This window comes from Engraulis encrasicolus, chromosome 21 (genome assembly GCF_034702125.1).
Source record: "Engraulis encrasicolus isolate BLACKSEA-1 chromosome 21, IST_EnEncr_1.0, whole genome shotgun sequence".
Taxonomy (NCBI): Eukaryota; Metazoa; Chordata; class Actinopteri; order Clupeiformes; family Engraulidae; genus Engraulis; species Engraulis encrasicolus.
The window spans coordinates 17,381,225-17,407,318 of NC_085877.1; the positions used below are offsets into that span (position 1 = coordinate 17,381,225).

Sequence of the window (26,094 nt, forward strand, 5' to 3'; positions counted from 1 at the left end):
TTCCTGTCACTGTCTGAATAAAGGCATAAAATCCCCCCCAAAAATCTTTCAAGCGCTCTCCCCCATCCTGCTCCGCGACAGAGGTCCCCTGAGCGTGTTGCTGTCCCCCCCACACACTGCTCCCCAGGGGCCGCCTGATGGTCTGACCCCCTGCATCAGATGAGGCAAAGTCAATTTGGTTGTGTGCATTAGTGGTCTTTTGGGTGCATTAGTGAAATTTTGTTGTGTGCATTTTTTTCTCGCAATGACAACAATGGGATTATCACTTCATGAAAATGGCATTTATGTAGTTTACTGAGCAGGGAGAACACTGAAGAAAGTGGCATGGTGAAACGCATGCGGCTGGAGGGCAGGGGGCATGTGGAACTTCCACCATCTGCTCTGATTATCTCAGCGTAAGAAGCTTCTTGTGTCAGACATTGTGTCTTTTCAATTTATTTGCATGCTGACCAACTTGTGCAGTTTATTTTTAACCTCTCCATCTCTATGCCAAATAAAATGTGATGCTTTAATTATTTTTTCATAGAGGCTGTGAATTGCAATAGTCACATGTAGCCTACCTCACTCTCATGCAACCACTGTACTCCCTTAGTATCGCCAGCAGGTGGCAGCGATGGATTTACAGAATATAATTTTACGCGGTCGTTTTAAGTTTGTCTATTTGAGGCTGCCGTAACAAATGAGGAAACAAAACACAACACTGGTAGCCTGCAGTAACAACAGAGCACCAAGTTCGAACACATTGTGGATTTTTTTTACGTTTCCCACGAATGGAGAGGTGCATGGTGCGTTTAAAGTGTTGTTCAGTCTGCGTTGAGACTGACTGCAACTAGAACTACTGGCTTATTATTTCTAGATGAGGGAGTGCTGGACATTCATTAGTCAGTCTTTGCAATTCACGGCATGGCAATACCACCAGTGAGGCCGAAACAGAAGTCTCTCTCGGGTCTGGCTCAGATCACCGAGAATCTTTACCTTGGGAATGCCAGGGCAGCGAGTGACAGTGCGGCTGTGAAGCGCCACAGCATCACCTGCATTATCCACGCCACTGAGCACAACAAGCACAGCACGGTGGCGCGCTCAGAAGTTGAACACGTTCATGTAGCGGTCGTGGACTCCCCCGCCACCCCACTGATTGACCATTTCGACGCAGTGGCTGACAAAATTCACTGCGTAGCGGAGCAAAGCGGACGGACATTGGTTCATTGCAACGCGGGCGTGAGTCGGTCGTCAACATTGTGTTTGGCATACTTGATGAAGTATAGAGACATGTCACTGTTCGAGGCGCACCGACTGGTTAAGGCTTGCAGGCCACTAATCAGACCCAACAGCGGTTTCTGGGAGCAGCTAATCGACTACGAGCGCAGGCTTCGCGGAATCAACACCGTGACCATGATAAAGTCATCTGTCGGAGAGGTGCCTGACCTGTACGAGCAAGAGGTCAAAGATATGCTCTAGCCCTGAGGAAACAAAACAGACTCTTACTTTTTCAGCACAGTTTGTTTTTAAGTGTAGGCCTATGGGTCCAAAGAAATATGTGCACTTAGGCCTAGGCCTACGTTTTTATTTAGTTGATTCTTATTAATAAAATTACATTTTGCATATGCTTTAATAATAATAGTTTTTGTTAATTATCTTCATCATCATAATAAACAGTTGTTAGACCTGCTTGTGTCACTGTCCTGTTTCCACATAGGCCTATGGCTATCCTCTCCGTTGACTAAACCAGATATTGGTCGAAGGGGGTGGCCTAAATGCCTCTTTCAAGTTCAAGTTTCGAATGAAAGGTTAACCAATTTCATATTCAGTGGTACTAGAACTATGGCTATTTGTTTCATTTTTTTAGAACTGAAGTGACCACACCATTTGGAAACCTTCCCCCATTGTTATAGCATTGTGGTCACAGGTGTAGGCAGTTCATCCGGCTGTGGTTTAGACAGATGTCATTGGATCGCCATCATCATAGTGACATCTTCACTTTCATTCCCAGGTTTGCTGACCTTTCCTTTCAAGTGTAAAAACTTCAATGGTTTCAGTTCATCATCATGCAGTCTACTAAGAAGTCTGTCCTATTCTTAGCTAATATGAGAGTAGTGGTTTAAAGGAAAGTAACTAGGAGAGCAATGAGATGTTATGGCATTAGATGCCTTTTGCAGGCCAACACACATGCCAACTTCCCACCTCACTCCATAGACGTACAGACACTCTCTCTCTCTCTCTCTCTCTCTCTCTCTCTCTCTCTCTCTCTCTCTCTCCCTCTCTCTCTCTCTCTCTCTCTCTCTCTCTCTCTCTCCCTCTCTCTCCTCTCTCTCTCTCTCTCTCACACACACACACACACACACACACACACACACACACACACACACACAATACACATTATGTACTGTCATGTGACTAGCCACAAGCAAACAGGCCACAATTAGGCCCATGGCGAAACTCGGAAAATCAAGTCGTAAAGAAAATCATAAAGAATCTGCAAGTTGAATGGCCGAAAAGCCTGCAAAAATACTTAAAAAGAAAGCGGAAGTGGGACAAAAGAGCACATGAATGCAATCTGAATTTGTATCGTAGGTGGGGTGTCATCATTTAACTTCTGCAAAGCTTTCATATGGTGAGCAAGCTTACCTTTCAGAATCAGTTTCACTCAGGTAAGACTTTCATTTGCTATTGTCCCTATTCACATGAACTCCCTGATGGTGTGTCTGTATAGAATTCAGGAGAAGAAGAACAGAGGGCCTGTGTCTCCGAACTTCACTTTTCATGTCCTTTGAAATCACTGATGTCTTATTATTGGTCATGTCTTAACCTTTTGCACACAGAGGATTGTGACGGCTATGAATGTGCTCTGACAATTATTTGTCAGCTGAATTGGGAATGTGTTAAAATGTCACATTTTTAAAATGGGAAACCATCCCACAACCTGCCATTTGGACCAAAGAGCAACAAGCCAAACGTTTTTGCATTATAGTTTTTCTCTGAAGGGATTGAGCACTAACCTGACTAACCTCCATCCTCCTTATCAAAAAATCTTGCATGTGATTGGATAAACAGGCGTGTCACTTCAGTCACTCACTTTGAACTTGACCCATGACGTAGCTGAGAACGACCGATGGAAGAAGAGCCATAACGCCACCTATCTATTGAAATCCGTCCCACCCTTCGATCCCGATTGGCTCATTTGTTCAGAAATTGTTCAGATTTTCACTATCCTCAGGTGGTTGCTTGAGGAAACCATGCTCTCGTGTATCTCTTGTAGTTTGGTGAAGCACAGCGAATGGGTTAATTGAGCATGCCTCTGACTTACACAAAAAAACAGCCACATTTAATCGCAGCCTTTGTGCTTTGGGCAATTTTTCAAGTTTTAAAAGCATGAGATGTCACGTTCCGACATAACCCACAATCTGATGACAGCGGCCACTGCCAACTACACATGGATGACCAGCTGATTGCATATCTTGGCAGCTCAGTCACGTCAGGACATGGGAATGAGACTAATGATGCACGTGCACACACACACACACACACACACACACACACACACACACACACACACACACACACACACACACACACACACACACACACACACACACACACACACACACACACACACACACACACACACACACACACTGTGTCTGGTCAGATACACATGCATGCACATACACACACACACACACACACACACACACACACACACACACACACACACACACACACACACACACACACTGTCTGGTCAGATACAAACACACACACACACAGGTTAACTGACACAGGGGCACAAATGGGTCCGTTGTCCTCCCGGGCCTAGGAGGGGGGGGGCAAATTTGGATCTCCGTTACATAGTACACACACACTTCGGTGCAGTCACAGGGCCGTGAAATACGCACAGAATAGCAGAAGCCAGCTAAGAGAAGTTGTGTGTGTGCGTTTGTTATGTAATGCCACGCTAGCTTGGACAGCAAACAAACAATGCGGCTGTTTGTAGATTTCCATTGTCTCTTTATGTCCGCTCAGGTATCGAGATGAGCTACCAAGATGGATCGAGATGACCCACCAAGGCATTCGAATACACTACAGCAGGACTATTCAATTGTAGCAGTATGCATTTCAGTTTTGATACTGCCAAACAACACATGATTTTCTTGTGTATATTCTGCTTGTCTTGTTCAATGTGGTTAGGTTTGAGGTTAGAGAAGTTGTTTAAAAAATGTTTGTAGACTACTGATTTTGAAGTGTCATTACTATGTTATTGATGGCTCAAAATGTGTGGCCCGACTTAAGTTCTTTGTTTCGAAATGTGGCCCATATGAAATTCTAATTGAATAGCCCTGCACTACAGTAGCGGCATAGTGTAGCTATTGGTAGCCCAGCTAGACAACTTTATCTTGGTGATATTTTTTGAGTTTTACAAGCAATGTTGAAACATGTAAAGAAAACTGAATCAAGAAAAAAAGCCTAAATTGACAAAGTTCTAGTTCTAAGTTCTTACTCAAAAGTTCTAGTTATGGCCCTACCATGGCCTAATGGTAGGGCACGAGGCCACTACGCCGGCAACCCGGGCTCAATTCCGACCCGGGTCCTTTGTCGACCCTTCCCCTCTCTCTCCCACTTACTTCCTGTCCATATCTTCACTGTCCTATCACATAAATAAAGGCAAAAAGCTCCCCCCCTTTACCTAAATTAAGAGTGATGAGATTACTTGAAATTAGAAACATTTGCTTACCAATATTTCATTTTTTGCACCTCATCTAGAGAGAATGCTGGCCTTGCGACGATATGAGCTACCCATCCACCTGAGCCACCAAGCCAATACAAGGGGTTAGGGGAGAACCCAGGCTGCCCGCTTGAAATGAGGAAACCTAACAGTGGGACTATATGGGAGGCCTATTGAGTAGAGAACAGTATAGGAGAGTAACTTAATAGTTCCTGAAAGATATAAAGGTGTCACAAATTATAGGCTAAAATACATGGCACGACAGATTACACAAAAAGCACACACTTGCATATGAAGTTTCGTTGCAAAATGATCAATGCCATTTGTTGACTTTTGCATTTTATAATTGGAAATTACGTCCTTTCATCTATGTCTGAAGTCTTGCATTCAAGTAATTTGATCACATACCTTTTTAAACCATTGTAAAAAAAATCATGGCAATGCAATGCAAAGCCCAATACAAAAATGTCAATTTCCCAAAATGTTCCAAAATTGATATGTTCTTTTGCAACAAAGCTTCTCATACGGTATATATAGATAGGCATATATTAGTCAGATCAAACATCCACCGCCTGCATGCAGAAAATATTATTTAGAGAGGGGGCGAGGGGGGAAAGGAGAGAAAAGAGGGGGGAAACTGGAATTGGTATTGGTATTGTTATTTCATCTTGATGCTGCAGCCCATCTAGACACAGCACAGGTCCCTTTTGTGAGGCCGCTGCACATGCCTGTGTTGCTGGCTGGTCAGTGATGGCCTCATTGCCTATACACCATGAGTGCCAAGGGTGTGTGTGTGTGTGTGTGTGTGTGTGTGTGTGTGTGTGTGTGTGTGTGTGTGTGTGTGTGTGTGTGTGTGTGTGTGTGTGTGTGTGTGTGTGTGTGTGTGTGTGTGTGTGTGTGTGCGTGTGTGATGTGGCTGGTCAGCTACACCCTCACTGCCTACGCCATCGGTGCCAAGAGTGTGTGTGTGTGACACTCGTGTTTGGCTGTAACGACACAGAGTGACATTGTGGTGCCCCCCCCCCCCCCCCCCCTAATCATCTATACAGAGTCAGAGCCATCATGGCCCTCCTTCAATGGACTTTACTCTACCGAAGGCTGTTATTACGTAATTGAGCACGCACAGAATGTGTGTGGCATGTGGAATTTACAAACAGATCAGATAGATACGACACAACGATAGACAGATATAGCAAATATAGGCCTACATTTAGATCATTGGACTTAAACTGTGAGTATTATTTCACTTCTATTTCCTCTTCAACAAGATATGTGCACACAGCATGGCTCCATGTGCACATAGAGTATATGTATGCGAAGAGGGATGTGTCTTCCTTTCACTTTGATCACTTCCTCGTTCTCTCGGTTATGTGGTAAGATGTGATTGTGCTTCAGGCATTCCCTGACCACATGGTGGAATACCATTGGAAAGTACGCCTGTCCGTCTGCGGAAACTACGTACGTCTCGTGTCTTTAGTGTTGGATAACTAAAGGAGATTGCATACAGGCTTAAAATATGATGGAGAAAAGTACAAAAAAGTACTCCTCCACAACGTTACAAAAAAACACTCCTCTACATATAGCGATTACTTTTATGGGTCCCGAGGGAAATTCAGGTGTCTAGCAGTCGACACATGTAATGCACAATGCCAGACAAAATTAGACATATGTTCAATCATATCTACCTATACAAACATATCTATATAAACAACTACCTACATACAGGCATTAAGACAGATTGAAACTGCATGAAAAAAATAATTTTGCTGCATTGCTGTAGTTTGAAGAGACATTTTCTTCAAGAGGGCAATTAACTGGACTGCTCAGTCTTACTCTGAATACATGGTAGTGGTGTGGATTGGCACTGCCCTCACGATCCGATTCGATCACGATTCGGGAGGTAGCGATTCCATTCCATTCCATTCTATTCGATTTGATCAGATCCGATTCAATTCTACAATGCATTGCAATGCATTACATTTCTACTGAAAGCAAAGCAAATGTTTCATCAGTCTTGATGAGGCAATACAAGTAGTCAGATACTGAGCAACAATTTATTGCCTGTTTTCTGGATCAGTGTGGATCAGTCTGTATCAGTCTCGCAATGCTTTGAAGTACTTTTATTTAATTTAACATTTATTTGCTCCCGAAATATCAACGGAAGTAATTGAAACTTTAAAAAATTGCCGGATCGATTCTGGAACTTGTCGCATTGAATTGGGTCGTCCATGCCCCGCATTGGATTGCATCGCCGAATCGATCATTGTTGACACCACTAATCTGTGAGGTAAGTCAACGCACACAGTTTGGGGTAACATAGTTCATATAAAGCAAACCTATTGGGGTCAAAGGTCAAATCACCATCTTACACTGGGGTAGGGTTTCAGCCAGAAACATCTGTGGCATGGCAAATAAAAGGAGAATAAGAATACTGTTGAGTACTTCTCTATTAATTTATTTTTCTTCATTTTCTTCATTGGAAATGTTAAGCACACAGTGTGATGCACGTGCTTCCTGATTGCTTTTTGATTCAGAATCTCCCATGACTCTGCTTCCCATAGCTGTGACAATGTTCGTTTTTTATGGGCTTTTTGTCTTTATTGCAGACAGGACAGTGAAGATTGACAGGATGTGAGTGTGGAGAGAGAGATGGGGTAGGGTTGGGGAATGACTCAGGCCAGATTCGAACCCGAGTGACCCTGGGCATGCAAGCCCAAATGTGGGGGGCTTAGCCATAGCTGTGAAAATGTTAACCAGTGTCCTAAAGTGTATCGGGCTTGCTCTGCTCTTATCTTGCCACTGCTGATAACTCATGAGTGCGAAGACGGGAGAGAGTTTTGTTTTCTCTATCACCATATTAGACCAGTTGGAGTGTCTTTACTGAACATGCATTTCCCGTGGCTTTGAAAAGCAGAATAGCATTGAGCAAGTAAACAAAAAGATATGCCTCTGTAAAACAGGGATTGAATTAATGAGAATGAAACATTTCTTGTTTCTTCATGAGACCCAAAAGCACAATTCAAACTTTTTAAAAAAAAAATGTTTTTTTTTTACCATTTTATGTTTACATGACATAATGTGCAGTGTGGAACACACAGTGCTTATGAAATACCATTCATTGTATCTGTGACGTCAAAGGCCCATTATCTGAAAGAGCTCAATGAACCACAATCGCCTCTTCCTACCTCATTAACCTATGCCATTTCCCACACTCAGCCCATGTCTGAACTCTGCACGTGTGTGTGGGGGTGTGTGATGCCAGGGGGTGTGAGAATGCCTGTGTGTGTGTGTGTGTGTGTGTGTGTGTGTGTGTGTGTGTGTGTGTGTGTGTGTGTGTGTGTGTGTGTGTGTGTGTGTGTGTCTTCACAGTGGCACAAGTGACAGAACAATTGCACACAGGGCCGGAGGACAAAACACAATACTGGAGGGCCCTGGGCTCAGGTGCAAATACCACCCCCCCCCCTCCCCCCTGTTTGGCACAGTCTGCAATGTTATGGCTGTAGATGCATCTTTGGGCTCTGGAATCTGATGAATGACAGGGAACCCAATTACATTGTGCAGAGACCTATGCCCTGCACTGCGTCAACCTTTTTATATTTTTTACTGTTTATTTGCCAATTTACCTCCTTCTGCAATAGGACCTTGGGAAAGTGGCAGCTCTCTCTTCCCTACATTCCTTATTCTTCTTTCAATTGTGTTTTGCCTTATTTTGTTGTTATACATTTTTCTTTTCTCTACCCCTGCTACTTTTTATGCAAGTAAAGAGGAACCTGCTTAAAACCAGAGCCGGGCCCATTTTACGAGTGTTACTGCAAAATGTTTCCGTATAATAAATAATTATTAAGCTATTATGATATATGCATGAACCCTTTCACCTCCACTTTGGAAATGCATAATGCAAGGTACACACCCGAGACTGCTCGTGCTCTGTCATGTTAACTTTCTTGAATTAGCAATACATGTTGTAGTTGCAGTAATGTGCGCTAGGCAGTGACCTGTCCTGTGCGCATTTGGCGAGGTTATGCATGCGTGCGTAATGTGGACATTTAAGTTTGTGTGTCGGTAGGCCTGCTGAAGTTATTCCTTTTGAAAAGTGTTGTGATACATTCGTGTTTTAGTCCTTGGGTCAAGCGAACAGAGTTTCCAGCTAATGTCATTTGTTGTTGTTGTTGAATATTCTGACATCGCGTTCGCGCGCGTAAATAGCGTGGACCTTCAGCCTTGCCTTGTTTGCACTGCGTAAGCTCCACCCGTATGAAGAAGGGGTAGTTACCTACGTCTCCCCTGCCTCCCCTATAAACCACACGGTTGAAGAGCTCGTACCTGGACTCTAGTAGTGACACAGAACTGTCTGGACAATAGGAATTGGATAAACGAGCTCAGCGGAGTACGAAGTTATTTCCCTCAACCTAGGACTATTTGCACTTGCAGCCATGCTAAGTTTCACTTCTAACAACACTCAACACAACACGACATCACCTCTGGCAAACTGGAGCTCGGTAAGCTGTTATATGTGCGTTGAATGTATTTCTTAATTAACCAGGAATAGCCTCTGTTTGTTTGGGAGGAGCAATGCTGCGTCCGTTAAATACAAAATTCTGTTGTTAAAGTGTCCTACTCCGGTGGACACGATGATCTATATGTATTCTGTATTCCGCAACGAGTTGAGTCTCCAGTATTGTCTCCTATCTCTTTAGGTGTACTCAGCAGTGCGATGGATTCAACTAGTCATGGCCATTCTGAGGTAGACTATAGCTTGTAAACTTACAATCGAATACAGACCGTTTTGGTAGAATCCATACATGACTAATGTTATTGTTATTCTTTTGTTTCTTCTTATAGCATTTTGGGTGCAGGCTCCATAATTCTGTACACGTTTTTCCAGAGGTTGATGCTCAAACCTGAGGTGAGATGAGGAGTACACGTGTGGCGATTAGAGTACAGTAATGTGCAGTAATGAAGTTGGGCATGTCCCCATGTCAAATTAGATTAGTCCACAACATGCTTTTGCTTTTTCTGACTAAGCAGTGGAAAGCAGTATCCTCATTCCTCATGTCTGCTTGACCATTCTCCTGGATGTGTTTACTTCTGGGGTTTAGATTCTTTATTGATGATGTAGGAAAACAACTTCATGATCTCTTTAGGACATAACGTTATGAGTCTGCTGGTAAAATAATGGCAGTAACCAAGTTGTAGTGCACTGTGTTGTCATAGTATACTAGTACTATGTTATAGTACTAACTTTTCAACAGCGTTCCACTGGTGTTCGGAGTACATTATGGGGATACAAAACTCTCTGTCTGTCTGTCTGTCTGTCTGTCTGTCTGTCTGTCTGTCTGTCTGTCTGTCTCTCTCTCTCTCTCTCTCTCTCTCTCTCTCTCTCTCTCTCTCTCTCTCTCTCTCTCTCTCTCTCAGATTAAGCCCCTGCTGCTGCTGAGTGTGGCTGACCTGTTGTTGGCAGTGAGCTGGTTGAGTGGAGCCTTCCTCTTCAGCCAGGGCTGCCAGAGCAGTGCCACCTGCTACAACCTCCACACAGTTGAGCAGGTATGGAACACACATTTGCATAGAAAACAATAGAATAGGATTAGAGTAGAGTAGAGCAGAGTAGAGTAGAGTAGAGTAGAGTAGAGTACAATACAATACAATACAATACAATACAATACAATACAATAATACTTGAAGAGCGTCATTGCAAAATGACATATCCATTTTGGTACATTTTGGGAAATAGAGATGTTTGGATTGGGTATTGCATTGCAAAATGCATTTTATACTGGTTTAATAAGCATGTTCTCAAAATATTTAAATGGCAAGAATTCACATATAGGTGAACAACATCTGAACAGCCATTTCCAATAAAAAAAATTCAGTCATGGGTAAGCGGTTAGGGCGTCAGACTCAGACTCAGGTTCAACTCCCGACCCGGTTGGTTGGGGGAGTAATTAATCAGTGCTCTCCCCCATCCTTCTCCATGACTGAGGTACCCTGAGCATGGTACCGTCCCACCGCACTGCTCCCTTGGGGCGCCATTGGGGGCTGCCTCCTTGCACGGGTGAAGCATAAATGCAATTTTGCTGTGTGCAGTTAACACTTGTGCGCTGTGGAGTGATGTGTCACAATGACAATGGGAGTTGGAGTTTCCCAGTTGGGCTTTCACTTTCGCTAAAATGCAAAAGTAAAAAAAACTGGTGTTCAAGTCATTTTGCAGCAAAACCCTTTACTTCCACCTGCTACAATCTCCGCACAGTAGAACAGGTATGGATCACATGTAGTCAGATACACAAAAGAATAGATTAGAATTGAAAACAACAGTGTAGGATAGAATACTACAGCAGATAATAAAATAGAAAATAATAATAAAAAAAACATGATGCAATAGAATAGAAAGGAATAGAATATGTCCCCAGAGTTGCATGCCATCTTTGCTTACTTACAGTACAGTACAGTCAGTACAGACCACTGTAATTAGCTTTGGACAGACATCACACTGCCATTCCTTGTTTTATTGTCTGCTCTTTTATTGTGTGTTCTTTACCATGGTCAATGGTACACAGCAGGCAATAAACAGGGAATGGCAGTTCAAATGTGTTTGGCTGTATGGCCATCTAGTCTTGATGAAAAAAGTTTGTACTCTCCTTAGAATTCTCTTTTGATGTTTTCTGCTTAATTTATTTCTCAGATAGTCATGAATTGTCATCAGAAGACAGTCATGAAGACAAAAATACAGCAAATGTTGAAGAATATATGAAAAATAGGCATGTTTTTTGTTATCATGTGGGTATGCCAACTGTGGTAGTCCTTCAAGTGTTTTTATTTCATTAACGAAACTGTGATTTAGCTTGAGGCACAGTGGTTTTAAGGAGATATATTGCATTACCTGGGTATGACCATTAAACCAGCATCACAAGCAATGATGTGTACTGTGGTGAGGGCACAAGGCTGCAGATTTATTGGTGAAATGCTAAGCCGAGTCTGCCCCTTTAAGACATGCCTCGAAGATTTTTTGTTTTCATTTTCTTTTAGAGCAGACAGGTATCCGCAGGTATCCCCAGGCATCACGAGTTCTATGCCCCACCCATGTCACGAGTTCTCCAAGGCGAGGCAACAATTGCAGCTGGCATTAGCCTAGCCAACATTTAGGAGCAGGCTTCTAGTCAAGCATCTGCATCTAGTTGTGGGGGGAAAACCAAAGCGGAGAGGGAGGGAGCCTGTTCGGAACAAGAGTTTTGACTTGCTCTTTCTGTGTCAGTATGTGGGCCGTTCTGCTTTCTCAGATTTCAGGGTCAGGATAAAGTAGCTTTGTGTGAGTGGATTGCATGCCCCTCTTTTCTAATACCGTTTTTCATGGATGATACTTGGGCTCTTCATGCTTCTTTCGTTATGAAAGAAAGTGTCATCAAGTCATAGTGAAGCTACATTGTCAGTTACACGATGCAAATCATCTCTCCGTCTAGACTGACCGAGAGTCCTAGAAATGAAATTACCCCAGAGGTGTCATTTCTGTTCTCAACAAGTAGGAAAAGGGTCAATTAGATAAACTAGAGCAGCAACTCTTCCGCTTCCTCCTCTCATCTCACACCCTGGGGGGAGGGCGGGCATGGAGGTACTACAGAGGAGGGGATGGGGTCGAGAAGAGAAGGGACTTCTTTAAAATCTTGTATTTACATTTACTATTCCATTAATAGGTTAGTAAGAGTATTCACATCACGGTTAGGCCTACATGTAGGCCTATTTGCTTTTCCTGTGAGTTTCACATTAAACATGAAAGCCAAAAAAAATGTTTGCTGCTTTGAATATGGGAGGTGGTTGGGTTGTGACAACCTTCTTATGCCCCAAAGGGCATCCCAGTCGAAAAAGTTTGGGAACTACTTCTGTAATCATAATTGTGTCTGAGGAAAACAAAAATGAGCACATAATTCGACCCAGTTCCTCAGTTCCCTTCACATGGTCATTATTAGGGGAGGCCCGATGGAGACAGCTTTCTGAAAACTATGGATTGTGTTTGTTTGCTTGTTTGTGTGTGCTTGAGTGTGTGTGTGTGTGTGTGTGTGGGTGTGGGTGATGGGGGAGGGGGGTACCGTGTATGGTTGCTGATCACAGGGCAAAACACACAAGAATAGTCTGTCATTATTGTCACATGCATGTATGGGGTGTGTGTTTGATTGCTTGTATGATTGTGTGTGTGTGTGTGTGTGGGGGGGGGGGGTATGTTATAGGCAGAGATGGGCATGTTCTCCATCGATTTGCATTGACTGAAGAGCACAGGTCAGACTGTTTTCCAGTGCTGTCGTGAATTGCCACACCACTTGTAGTCTAATGTTCTACCTCTATTGTGCACAATCACATAGGGGTCATGGGGTTGCGTGAAACAAGCTACAGCTCACTGGACTGAGACGAGCCCCCGTGTAACCACAGCCTGGCCACCCCGGTGGTTTAGTGTTTATCAGGCATTCTGACTGACGTGACTTTGCCCAGGCAGCTCTTGTTATCTTCGGCAGCCGTGGCCTAATGATTAAGGGTCACAGGGTTGCAGGTTTGAATCCCACCCTTACCTCTCCCTACACCTCCATCCTTGGCTGAAGCGCCCTTGAGCAAGGCAACTAACCCCACATTGCTCCAGGGACTGTAACCTACCCTGTAAATAACTGTAAGTTGCTTTGGATGAAAGTGTCTAAGTGTAAAGTGAGCTAAGGGCAATGTAATGTAATGCCACTAAAGAAATAGGAAAAACGCTCCACCTGCAATAGCCTACCTCCCGCATGCCCCACTTGAAGCAAAAAACCCTGTGTTTTAGTGGTGATCCCTCATTCAGACAGATTTTGTTTCACCCAGCTAGTACCCGTTATCAGATAGAAGTATGGCCATTCCCACAGAATGCTATCAGGAAACATGAACAAGCTTGTCTGTACTCACCTCCCCCCAACCGTCCTGTCAACTCTCATCTAAACACCTCATGCCACACTGTTGGGAGGAAGGGAGGGGGTGTTTTGGTTTCTTACACCATGAAACAAAGCAGTAGTGCAGAGGGCAGAGCATTGCTCCTTGTGAAAATGGATAAGGACATAGTGTTACGGAGAAGGACATGGATGTTCATTGTGGTCATTTTGATCCACTAATGGGCAGAACAGAATCTGACCCAGTTCCCCATTTACGAATCATAGTTAATAGGGCATAGCTACTATTAGCAGGGCATGGATGATTTTGTACTGTCCACAAAGCTGTCAGCGAAACTGGCAAGGGGTGTCATATTATTCATGATGTCTTATTATTCATTTTTGGTGTGTGAGTCATTGCATCGTGTCATGTGTGATGTCGCAGGTGCGTTCCTGGGGCCGTGTGTGTGTGTGTGTGTTTCTTTATTTTACCTATCGTGTTTCATTCATCATGGAAAATGAACAAGCCTGTCTGTACTCACCTCCCCCCAACCGTCCTGTCAACTCTCATCTACCAAGCTCTTATCACACTGTTGGAACTGAGAGGGAGGGGGTCCTTTGTTCCTCACGCCGTGAAACAAAGCAGCAGTGCAGAGGGCAGAGCAGTGCTGCGGGTGAGACTGGATAAGGACGTGGTCTGGCCACTAGTGCTTATGGTAGCTGTTTTGCCCCACTGATGGACCCTGTGACCCAGTTCCTTATGAATTGGGGTACTACAGGGCACAGATTGAACTTTCACTCAGAACTTTCAGAACCATAACAAAACAGCGCTGGTGAGACTGGCTAGTAAGGCTGTGGCCATCATGGCTTGCGGTAGCTGTTTTGACCCTGTGATGGTCGGGCCAGATTGAGATCACTAGATCCTGACCCATTTCACCTTGTCCGAATCGTGGTTATTAACGGGCCATAGAGCTGCCAAAACGTTCAGAACCAAAACAAAACAATGGCCATCGACCGTGGCTATGACTTTTTTTTTTTTTAGTCGTTTTGACCCAGTGATCGGCAGGCAAAAACTTGACCCAGTTTCTTTTACAAATCATGTTACTGCAAGAACAGGGCATGGGACATTCAGAACTTTCAGAACAAACCATAACAAGACAATGGTCGTCGACTGTGGTGGCTGTTACAGTTTATTGCAGTCGTTTTACCTCACTGATGGGCAGACCAGATCCTGACCCAGTTTTTCATTAACTGTGCTATCATGGGGTGAACTGTCACTCAGAACTTTCAGAACCATAACAAAACAAAGGCCCTTCGCATGGTCTGAATTTTTCACTGCATCCTTCTGCCATGTAGGTTATGTGTTTTTTTTGGGGGGGGGGGGGGGGGGGTTGCCAGCGTGTATCTGCCTGTCTTTGTTCTTAAGCAAAGAAGGTGATTTCAGGACGTCATGAACGTGTTGTACTGTAAAAGTTCAAAGATCCATGCACAGTTTCTACCGTAGGTGCTGGTAAACGCAGGAGTGTTCAACGCTTCAAAAGAAGGAAATTGACCACACACTTTACAGCGAACAGCGCAAGTGTGCGGTAAACTTCTTTCTTTCGAAGTGTTGAATAGTCCTGGATGTACCAGGACCTCTGCTTTTCGGTTGTTCTGTAATTTGTCATTTGAAACATGGAAAGCCGTTCATTGGTTACACTACCTAAGAATGGGAACAGTAAAATGTTAAATCCCATTGACAAAGAGTTCAAGACTTAACCCTCAAGGTTCTTTTAGTCTACAATGAGCAATGGTCATCAACCGTTAGTCACTCAGTGTTTGATGAATTGCACATGCATAGTAATGCCAAAAATGCAACCGCCCCCTCTGATAATACTAAGCCGGGCTCTAAATTAACACCGGCCAACCAGCCAAATGCTGGTGAAATTTCAGTTTGGCAAGTAGAAAATACCAACTTACTAGCCACTTTGACCCATTAGTGAGTGTGCGCTTGGCTAGTAGCCCCATGCACGCTGTACCATCTGAGGCCCGCTATAGTTATTGAAAGGTTAATTACCACAGTACTACTCTACTATGACACAACACAGGGCCTTTGGTAATGCAATATGACTCGGCCATTGCCATTCTGGTAAGAACAAATTTATAATGCTGTGTGTTTTAACTAGAGATGCACCGGATCCTGATTTTTAGGATCCTGCCGGATACCGGATCCACTGCTTAAGATCCTGCCGGATCCGGAACCGGATACCGGATCCTACGAAAGGGTTGAAACACATAGCCTACTCGCACACATGGGCCCTTTTTATTACATTGGCTCAAACTATTTTTTAGACTCATTGGCTTACTGCCACACTGCCTGCACTGGCCGCTTCCAAAGTTCTTTCACTCCATGCAGCAATTGGGGTTGTGAAATACTGACTGAAAAACCTAGGCAAGAGACGCAACAGATCCTGATTTTTAGGTAACTGCCGGATACCGGATCCACTGCTTAAGATCCTGCCGGATCCGGATCCTGTGAAAAACCCTATTATCCTGCCGGATCCGGAACCGGATCTTGGATCCTGTACATCTCTAGTTTTAACAGGTTAAAATCAACTAGCCGTTTTGGCTGGTGATTAAATGATACTAACCTGATACCCTGATACTAACCTATAGTTATAGGCTATCAGCTTGAACACAAGAAGAGGCATGTGAATGCAAAAGGCACAACGTGTACAAAGCTAACAGTGACAATAGCTGTAATTGTAAATGGCAACCTGTAAAAAAAAAAAACATTTACAATAGCTGCAATTGCCTTGTTAAAGCTTGAGAGGTAGGCCTGACAGGAGGGGGCAAATGGGTCAGTTGCTCTGGGCCTAAGGAGAGAGGGGGGCCAATATTGGGTTCCCATGACATTTTATGCTTTGAGAGCGGGGTCCATTCAAAGGATTTTGACCTGGGCCTGGTCTAAACTGTCAATGGTCCTGGTAAGGGGTATTATGATTCATGATGCTATCGGTGTGAGTCATTGCATCATGTGATTTGTGATGTTCTAGGTGCGCTTCTATGTTCCTGTGTGTGTGTGTGTGTGTGTGTGTGTGTGTGTGTGTGTGTGTGTGTGTGTGTGTGTGTGTGTGTGTGTGTGTGTGTGTGTGTGTGTGTGTGTGTGTGTGTGTGTGTGTGTGTGTGTGTGTGTGTGTTTCTTTTTTTACCTGTCACGTTTCATGCATTGCCTCCACAGAGCTATGGGGCCATTTGGGCTTACTTACTTACACGTATTGAAAGAATGTGCTAAACCAACAGTCATAGATTGTAGATTCAGACGTTTTTGTGCCATGTTTGAACTGAGGTTAGAAAACAAATAGAAACCACGACAAACTACATGACAGACTGTACATAGTTACACACTGCAGGTGAATGGGAGCATGAACTTGGCCTGCTATTCGGAGCAGCTTTGGCCTAATAAAAGGGGCAGCCGTAGCTTAATGGTTAGGTGAGTAGTTTCAAGATCAGAGGGTTACAGGTTCGAATCCCATCTCATAGCCCCTCCCTACACCCTCATCCATCCCTGAAGTGCCCTCAAGCAAGGCACCTAACCCCACTTTGCTCCAGGGACTCTAACCAATACCCTGTAAATACCTGTAAGTCACTTTGGATCAAAGCATATGCGAAGTGTATTGTAATTGTAAAGGCGTTGAAGACAAGGGTCGTAGATTTGAATCCTATACTGGTAGGTAGCATGGAGAATGAAGGTTGAAGGTTAGGTTGAAGCGAAGGGAAAGCTCACCTGGGGAACTCCCAGTGTCATTGTGACAGACTTTACACCGCAAAATGAAATTGCATTTATACCTCACCTGTACAAGGGGGCATGTCATAGACTTATGCATAGCATTGTGCATGATGAATAAAACTGTGTGTTGACGTTTTTTGGTTATGCACCACGTTCTTCAAATAAGACAGTCAGGAACTGTTTGGCACTTGCTATATTAAGACACTTGAATATTAATTTTTGCAATGCCTATTTTTTGTTAAATACAAAGGCTAATCGGATAGTCCAGAGCAAGTCTTGTAATATGACGAAAAACTTGACAGTCGAGACTATGACTCGAGGGCACATTTTTGTGGACATTCCTAAAGTTAAATGAATTGCTCTGAGGGAATTTCCAAACATCTCCTCATCTAACTCTTTCACCTTTGTCACTGTGGGTGTATTGTCACCGTGGGTGTTTTTTGTGTGTAAAAGCTGAATAACTGGTCAGAAGTCCAAGCCCCTTTGACTACTTTTATTGTTTTCATTTAGGGCCTATATTGTTTATTGCCGTTTGTGGGTGGCATGCTAACAGACAGAAAGTCAAACGTGATACACGAGGAATGGGCAAGATGAGTCATTCCTTCCTGCCTGATATTGAAACTGAAAGTAAACACAGTGGCCAGATAGTGTGCATCTATAAAAAAAAAATTGGGAACTGCATGTATGCGTGCCTGTGTGCGTGCGTACGTGCGTGCGTGTGTGTGTGCGCGCAAGTATTTGTCTGTGTGTATGTATCATAAAGGTCATTTGGATCAATGAGAGATCACCATTTCGACAATCAGCATAAAATGTTAATATTTAGTTGCAATACTGAGATTTGTCAGGAATAAGAGCCTTACATGAGCAAATCAAGCATAGAAATGCAGGACACATAACACAAGTGGAACGTTATTTAGCTCTACACCACGAGCAATTGACCATGTACCACATACAACACAAGTGAAATATCAAAAATTTAGATTACAGCTTTTCATTCATACACCTCAACACGTAATGGCACAAGCGTGGTGAAGATGTGTGGCTTTGTGGCTGTTTGCGTAAGGTGCCGTATGCAGACAGTCAAGAGTAATATGACTTAATACTTGGCAACTTGGCAAGACTGACTTGAGGGCTCAATCTTGTGGACATACAAATTTTGTGGACATTCAAAACACAAGTGCATAAGGTGAGGATGCGTGGCCTTGTCGATGCATATAGATTTGCACTGTGTAGACAGCATGACAGCAATCAGTCGTTTATGCAGATGCAGATGGGCTCACCAGCAGGCCCATTCACTCTTGGCTGAAAAGACATAATAACATTGCAATGACTTTACCGATTGTCTCTTCAGTAACAACTTAAGTTAAATCTTTGTTACCATTTTGTTGACAATTAGCAAGGTTATTATAGGCTTTGCGCAACGTGGCTCGCTCACCGTTTCATCTGTCTTTGTCTCCTCAGATGCTGTACATGGCCTCTTTCTTCTACACGCTGAACTATGTGGGCGCTCTCTACTTTGGGCTGAAAGAAAAGTATTACAGGCGAATCAATGGCTTCCCTGATCAGGTATGTAGTTTTTTACACCCTACAAATTACGCCCAACCCAACGGGGCAGCCGTGGCTTAAAGGGGTTGCCGTGGCCTAATGGTTAGAGAAGTGATCTTAAGATGAGAGGATTACAGGTTCAACACCCTGATTTCTCCATACACATCCATCCATGGCTGAAGTGCCCTTGAGCAAGGCACATAACCCCACATTGCTCTAGGTACTGTAACCAATACCCTACAAACAAGTATAAGTTGCTTTGGATAAAAGTGTAAGCTAAGTGTAATGTAATGCAACAAGTGCTCAAGTAATACCAAAGATTTTAATATGGTAACCAAGACAAAGCATAGTATGTGCCACCAATGCAGCAAAGAAGGATCAGTTCCAGTCTCCGAAATGGGTGCGACTTTCCCATTGAACTACATTTATTCTGAATCTAGTTTAAATTTAGTCTGCTCAAGGGGGTATGGCAGCTCCATGGTGGCAGGTTAGAACCTTACATCAACTTGATTCCGGAAGAAACTTCTTATGAATCATCTCTTACTTATCAATCGCCTCTGGTTATACCATGCTGGAACCTAGAGTATGTATCTTAATGAGGCCTATAACACCTTGATATGAAATATATCACTTGAAGGAATTAACCAATTCAGCACTCCCAGACACAGACAAACGGCTTCAAAGGGTAGCAACTGTCCTCTTTTGTGCAGGTTGACAGAATACCAATTTCTATACATTAAAGATGTTTGTCCATAACAATATATGTGTTGTGCTGTTCCATTCTTACAGTGAAATAAGTGAAATCATGACCTGGATTAACAGCAGACATGAAACTAGGTGTTTTAGGATGTGTGGCATTGGATTTAGGCTTGGAAAATCCAAGATGCTGCTCGTAATGAATTGTTATCACCAACATTATCATTATTAGCTCCTGCAATATATCTTTATAATATAAATATGATAATATCAGATTGGCTGTGAAAGATAAGTCAGCAAACCTTTTGCCTGGTACCTGACTGTTAAGAAGGACAGTTGGTTGGCAGCTTCAGCTTTTCAGTCGAGTGGCTGACTAATGTATAGTCCTACTAGTACTAGTTTTGACTCCACGTTCAAAAGTTGGACTTGAGAGATGCAGGTTTGACCTGGGGCTAGAGTGTACAGTATGAAATCTTACAGAAGCAGCAGCAGTGGTTTTATTATCGGGAGCACATGATAGTCTTCTACTGCAGTGTTTCCCAACCTTTTTTGTCTCATGTACCCCCTAAGCCTTTTCGCTGTTCCATGAGTACCCCCAACTCATGTTTTACATCGCCTTTTCTATTCCAGTGTGACTATGCTCCATGCATTTGTTAAAATCACATTTTTCCAAGTACCCCCTGCAGTGTGTTCGCGTACCCCTAGGGGTACACATACCCCTGGTTGGGAAACACTGTTCTACTGTATTAATTACCCCTGTCTTTCTCCCTCTCAGTGTCCAGCAAACTCATTCCCACTCGGCACGGCAACTGCCATCATGTCATGGTGAGTAGGCTACCGTAGGCATTACCGCACATTGTACAAGCTATTGCTTTATGGGAAGGTTCATACAAAACTGCTAAACCAAAGTTGCATAATAAACATACCATGAACATTTTTTCATCATGCATCACACCGAAGGCAGCCAAACAATCTGAAACTGAATCTGTTGCAGTTGGTAATTCCAAATGGGTACACCACAAGGTTGCGTAGTCTGCAGGAGAGTAAATATAGGTTGAAATACCACAAGTTTAGAGAACCACTTCATGTCAAACTAGTATACACTTTCCCCCTTTTTCACATGAGCAGGAACTTGGATGCCTTGATACTGTTACCATGTGACAAATTATTTTTTTCCTTCTTGGGCATGTGAACATGTGAAATAATAGAGACTGTTGTGTCTTCCTCTGTCTTGTTTGCTTTTTAGCGTATTTCCCGTCTTGCTGACCACCCCTGTCTTCGTCATTGGGAACATGGAGCAATGTTATACAAACCACTCCAAGCCATACAGGTATTTCAGAAATACACACCTCACATAGTATGATTCACTATGCCCAAACATATCCATTCATGTGGTAAAACAGACCCAGGCAGGCAGGCAGGTACGCACGCACACACACACACACACACACACACACACACACACACACACACACACACACACACACACACACACACACACACACACACACACACACACACACACACACACACACACACACACACACACACACACACACACACACACACAGACTGACTATGTTGTTGCCTTGTTGTTACAGGTGTCTGCTGATGCACACCGAGGCTCTGTATGTGCACCCAGGCCTAGAGGGGGAGGCCACCATCTGCAAGGTGACCCGAGACTACAGCATCGGCATCTTCCTAGCTACCTTCGTCCTCACCCTCATAGGCATTGTGGTGAGTAGATCACTTACAACCTGGGCTCTAAATGAACTTTTTTCATCACCAGCCAAAATGGCTCACAGATGTTTATCTTACTAGCCAAACACACACTAAGTAATGGGTCAATTAGTTTTCTTTTCTACCAGCCAAACTTCATTTTCACCATCATTTGGCCGGTTGGTAGCTGTTAATTTAGAGTCAACCGGCTTACAACCGCAAATCAGAAAAGGCTTGGAAAGGGCAAAACAAAAGACTACATCCTGACTATAGTAGCTCAATTTCAACCCCAAATCTTAACAGTTTGGAAACTGTGGGGAAAAAAACAACAAAAGACTTCAGCCTCACCCTCATAGGCATCAGTAATTAACTGTGAATAAAAACAAAAGACTTCATCCTCGTGCTCATTTATCGTGGTTGATATCTCACAAACCAAAATCAGAAAGATTCAAGGTGCAAAAACGATTATAGAAGAGTTTTTCTTTGTCTGTTTTTTTTACCTCTGTGCAAAAATCAGAGAACTGAAAAAAGTTCTTATTGATTCATTGATAGACTGATTGATTGATTGGTTTAGTATTGTAGCCTAATTTCCAATTAGCAGATAGCACTTTAAGAAAAAAAGATTGCAGTTAACGTCAGATAAATGTGGTTTCTATGGCCTCTTCTGCACCAGTCTCTAACGGATAAGAGCAATGTCTCTTCTTGTATTTATGGGCAGGTGCTGATGGTGAAAGCTCAGTCCCTATACAAGCGATTCATCACCTCTCACGGTGTCTTCCGTGACCAGCATTGGACCACTCTGGCCCTACTGAAGAGACGCATGTTCCTCTACCCTACCGCTTTCTTTTGCTGCTGGGGCCCAGGTAGTAACTTACACACACACACACACACACACACACACACACACACACACACACGCACACACGCACACACGCACACACACACACACACACACACACACACACACACACACACACACACACACACACACACACACACACACACACACAGCATCACAGAATTCAGAATTGCCGCCAGGGGTGTAAGACTGGCTTGCTCTCAGAGTTTCCCATGCGGATGTCTATTCCTTACACAGAGTTTTTCATTAATGAGAGTGTGTATTTCTTACAGCAACGTTCTTGGCCGCCATGATACTGATTAAACCCCAAGCTGTGGAAGGTGGCGTCGGAGTGTTCCTGTACATCCTGCAGGTTAGTTACCATGGCAGCTACTCATGACTACTATAGTATTTCCTTGTTGTTCTGTGTGCCTTCTTATTTTTCGATTTTTTTAGTTTGTTTGAAAAATCTTCATTATGGAATGGACGCTTATTGTTTCCCTTCTCTCTGTCTCTCTCTTTCTCTCTGCCTTCCCCTCTCTCTTTCTCACTCTCCCTCTGACTGTGTCCCTCCCTCCACCTCTCTCTCTCTCTCTCTCTCTCTCTCTCTCTCTCTCTCTCTTTTTCTCTCTTTGTCTCTTTCCCTGCCTCTCTCTGTCTCTTTCCCTGCCTCTCTCTGTACCTCTCTCTCTCCCTGCCTCGCCTCTCTCCCTACCCACCCTCTCTTTCTCTCTCTCTCTGCCTCCTTCTTTTCTCTTCCCTCCCTCCCTCCCTCCCAACCCCAATATTCGTTATTGGCATGACGAATATGACGCTCATATTGCCAAAGCGGTCATACAAATCATTAGAATCACAACAAGATAGAAGATATGGGTGTACATACATCCAACTAACATTTCTGCATGTATCCAACTAATCTCTCTCTCTCTCTCTTTTCTTCTCCAGGCCTTGACGTCGGCCTCCCAGGGCCTGCTGAACTGCCTGGTGTACGGCTGGACCCATCAGCACTTCCGCTCCCTGGGCGCGGCCACCAGGCGCGACGCCGACACCCAGACGCCCCTCCTGCGCTCCCAGAAGAGGAGAGACTACTCCGCCCTCGGCTGCAGCAGCGAGGAGCGCTTCCAGGGCGTCTGAGGTCATCGCTGCCTGGACGCACGCCACACGAACTGCGGCCATGAAAAGACAAAGGAAATCTGACAGAAGGGAGAAAGAGACTGAGTAGAGGAGTATAACTGACAATGGGTGGCAGGGAAGCCAACATGATGGATGACAAAAGGGTTAGGTTTCCCAGGCCCAGGGAGAAAGGATGGGGGAACATGGTCCAGAATTGAGTCCTCATTACATTGAATGTTTTGGGTTGGGTGTGTATGTGTATGGGGGGGGGGCTGCTTTCAGATGACTTTGTCCCAGGCCCTGCTGAAGCTGTCAGCGGCACTGGAGTAAGAGATGCACGGCACGCCAAGCATAGTCATGACAAGGAACACAGGAAATTAGAAAGAAGAGAAAAAGGCTCGCAGCGATTCATCCCTCCAGCCAGTGTTCTGTCATCAGGACATAACTGAAGTGCTGTTGCATAACTCCTATGGAGACGAGATGTGTGGAGAATAAAAACTATGAACGCACAGGCTCTGGGAAGCCATGTGCTGGGAAGTAAAAGGAGGACGTTTGGTCCTGTTTGTGTGTGTCGGTCTGAGACATCTAAGGGCAGTCGTGGTGTAATGGGTAGGGTAGGGAGGTGGACTGAATGCCAGAGGGTTGCACGTTCGAATCCCGCCCCTACATCTACATCCATGGTTCAGGTGCCCTTGAGCATGGTTGCTCCACCTTGTTCCAGCCAGGGACTGTAACCAATACCCTGTAATATCTGTAAGTCGCTTTGGATAAAAACCTGTAATGTACTGTAATCTGTATTGGCTGGAGCGGTTTACATTTGGGTGGTGATACCACAGTGCCTCACTGCTGCACTGAAAGCTGTTTTTTGATCTACACCTGTGTTTGGGCGGCGAGACAGACATAAGGAAACTGAATGTGCCGCGACCTCTCACTCAAGAGGGGAGGACCCTAAAGAGACTTAAGCAAATAAGTGTGTGTGGCGGTGGTGCACAGGCACACACACACACACACTAACACACACACACACACACACACACACACACACACACACACACACACACACACACACACACACACACACACACACACACACACACACACACACACACACACACACACACACACACACACACACACACACACAGAGTTAGGGGAATTCTGTAAATGAACTGAGATATTCAAAACAGTAAAATGCACACCTGATGTCAAACTGTGTCCTACTTTAGTGTTGGTCTTACATACAATGTTTTACATCGTTCACTTTTGTCCAAGTTCATTTTTGTTCTCATGTGGTCTCAGAAGTTTGCAAAGTGTTGTTGTTTTTGTTTTTAGCACAATGTAAATAGAATATCTCATGAACAAGAACATTGCATGGTGTTAAATACAGTATGATGACGATTGTGTTGTATTTATTGCAATTAAAAAATAAATTAAAATAACATTGAATTGATGATGCATTTCGATTGGGAAGGCTATGTTATTAAAATACAGAAGCAACTGCTTACTACATATACACAGCAAACCACTCCCAAACAGCCCACTTACAACCATAAGTTTTGAGGCATGCTTCCCAATTTGAATTGATTGATGCATTAAGATAGGCCAACGCACCCTATTCATTTGGTAGCCTATACCAGTGGTTCTTAACCTGGGGTGCGGGCAGAACATTATAATAAGGCCATAGCAAAACCAAATTAAAACATGTTTTGGTCCCCATTTAAAGTCACTGAGCTATTGAGAAATGTCTCAAGCAAGAATCATTGTAATTAATAACTTTATTATTATTTATTATTCTTTTTTTGTGCAAATGCATGTGTAGAAGTTTGGGTAGGGGGTACGCTGCTTGGGGGTGCTTTACAGTTTTTGCCTACTGCTTGCACACAATTTGCAAAATTTGGCTCATAGAGTCAAAACTCTACACACAAGCCAAAAACTCTCAACACTTGGAGATAAACCCTGCACATATATGCCAACATGAAACTCTGCTATCAAAACCTTAACATTGCCAGAAAAACTCAACAATCTTTTGTCAAAACCTCACTTTCATGTCAAAAGACACACATTAGCACCAAATGAGAAAACAAATTAGATCAACGTGAAAACAGTTGTCTACTTTATACAAAACACAGCAGTCTTTCTTTTTGTACCAGTCTATTCAGACTCACAGAATGTACATCTTCACAAGACCCCAAAATGCAATACTGTACATTACACAACTGCACCTTACAGTACAGGACATTAAACTGAAGCAAAATATATTAAACAGTACATCACTCTCAACACAACAGTGTGTATGTGAGCTTACTGTATGAACCATTTTTTGTGTAGCCTATTACGTATATTCACACATTTTCAAACATCTAAATATGATATAAATATGTGGTTGACGTCAACATGCTGTAATGAAAAACATAGTCTATACTTTTGTTGTTTGGGTATGAGGTATGAGGTTTGCTTACAGTAAAGTAACGAAGTACAATACATTTCCAGACACAATATGCAGCTGACATCTACTACTATGTGTATTTCTACAAACTATCATGTTCATACCTAACATGTGATGATGAAGATACGTAAAAGGCTACTCCTGCCATCAGGGTAGGTTTTACAGAACGTGAGTCAGTCAATGTCACTCCATATTCTACTCTTTAGTACCGTTGTGCTATTTGTTGTTTTGTTTGAGTGTAGGAAGGTGTGAATTTAGCAAAGTAGCCATCAAAGTAAAACAAATAAATGCAAAATAAAATAAGTGCAATGTAATATAAAGAATGCAACTTTGTAACTGGCAGAATAGTGGTTAATTTTGAAAGCATGTGTTTTA

General features: G+C 43.5%; 2 protein-coding genes across 2 annotated transcripts; both read left to right on the forward strand.

Annotated features, from left to right (window-relative positions):
* The first annotated feature begins 686 nt into the window (after positions 1-686).
* On the forward strand, positions 687-1,612 carry zgc:153044 (uncharacterized protein LOC751678 homolog). Its single transcript, XM_063186284.1, has one exon. It carries the CDS (start codon positions 904-906, stop codon positions 1,456-1,458), a length of 555 nt encoding a protein of 184 aa, XP_063042354.1. The 5' UTR covers positions 687-903; the 3' UTR covers positions 1,459-1,612.
* Positions 1,613-9,153: 7,541 nt separating this feature from the next.
* tmem116 (transmembrane protein 116) lies at positions 9,154-24,560 on the forward strand. Its single transcript, XM_063187673.1, has 11 exons — positions 9,154-9,219; positions 9,418-9,464; positions 9,563-9,626; positions 10,136-10,264; positions 18,824-18,928; positions 20,379-20,428; positions 20,850-20,933; positions 21,205-21,340; positions 22,041-22,185; positions 22,454-22,533; positions 23,106-24,560. The coding sequence occupies exons 1-11, from the start codon at positions 9,154-9,156 to the stop codon at positions 23,292-23,294; spliced, it is 1,095 nt and encodes a 364-aa protein (XP_063043743.1). The 3' UTR covers positions 23,295-24,560.
* Positions 24,561-26,094: the final 1,534 nt, after the last annotated feature.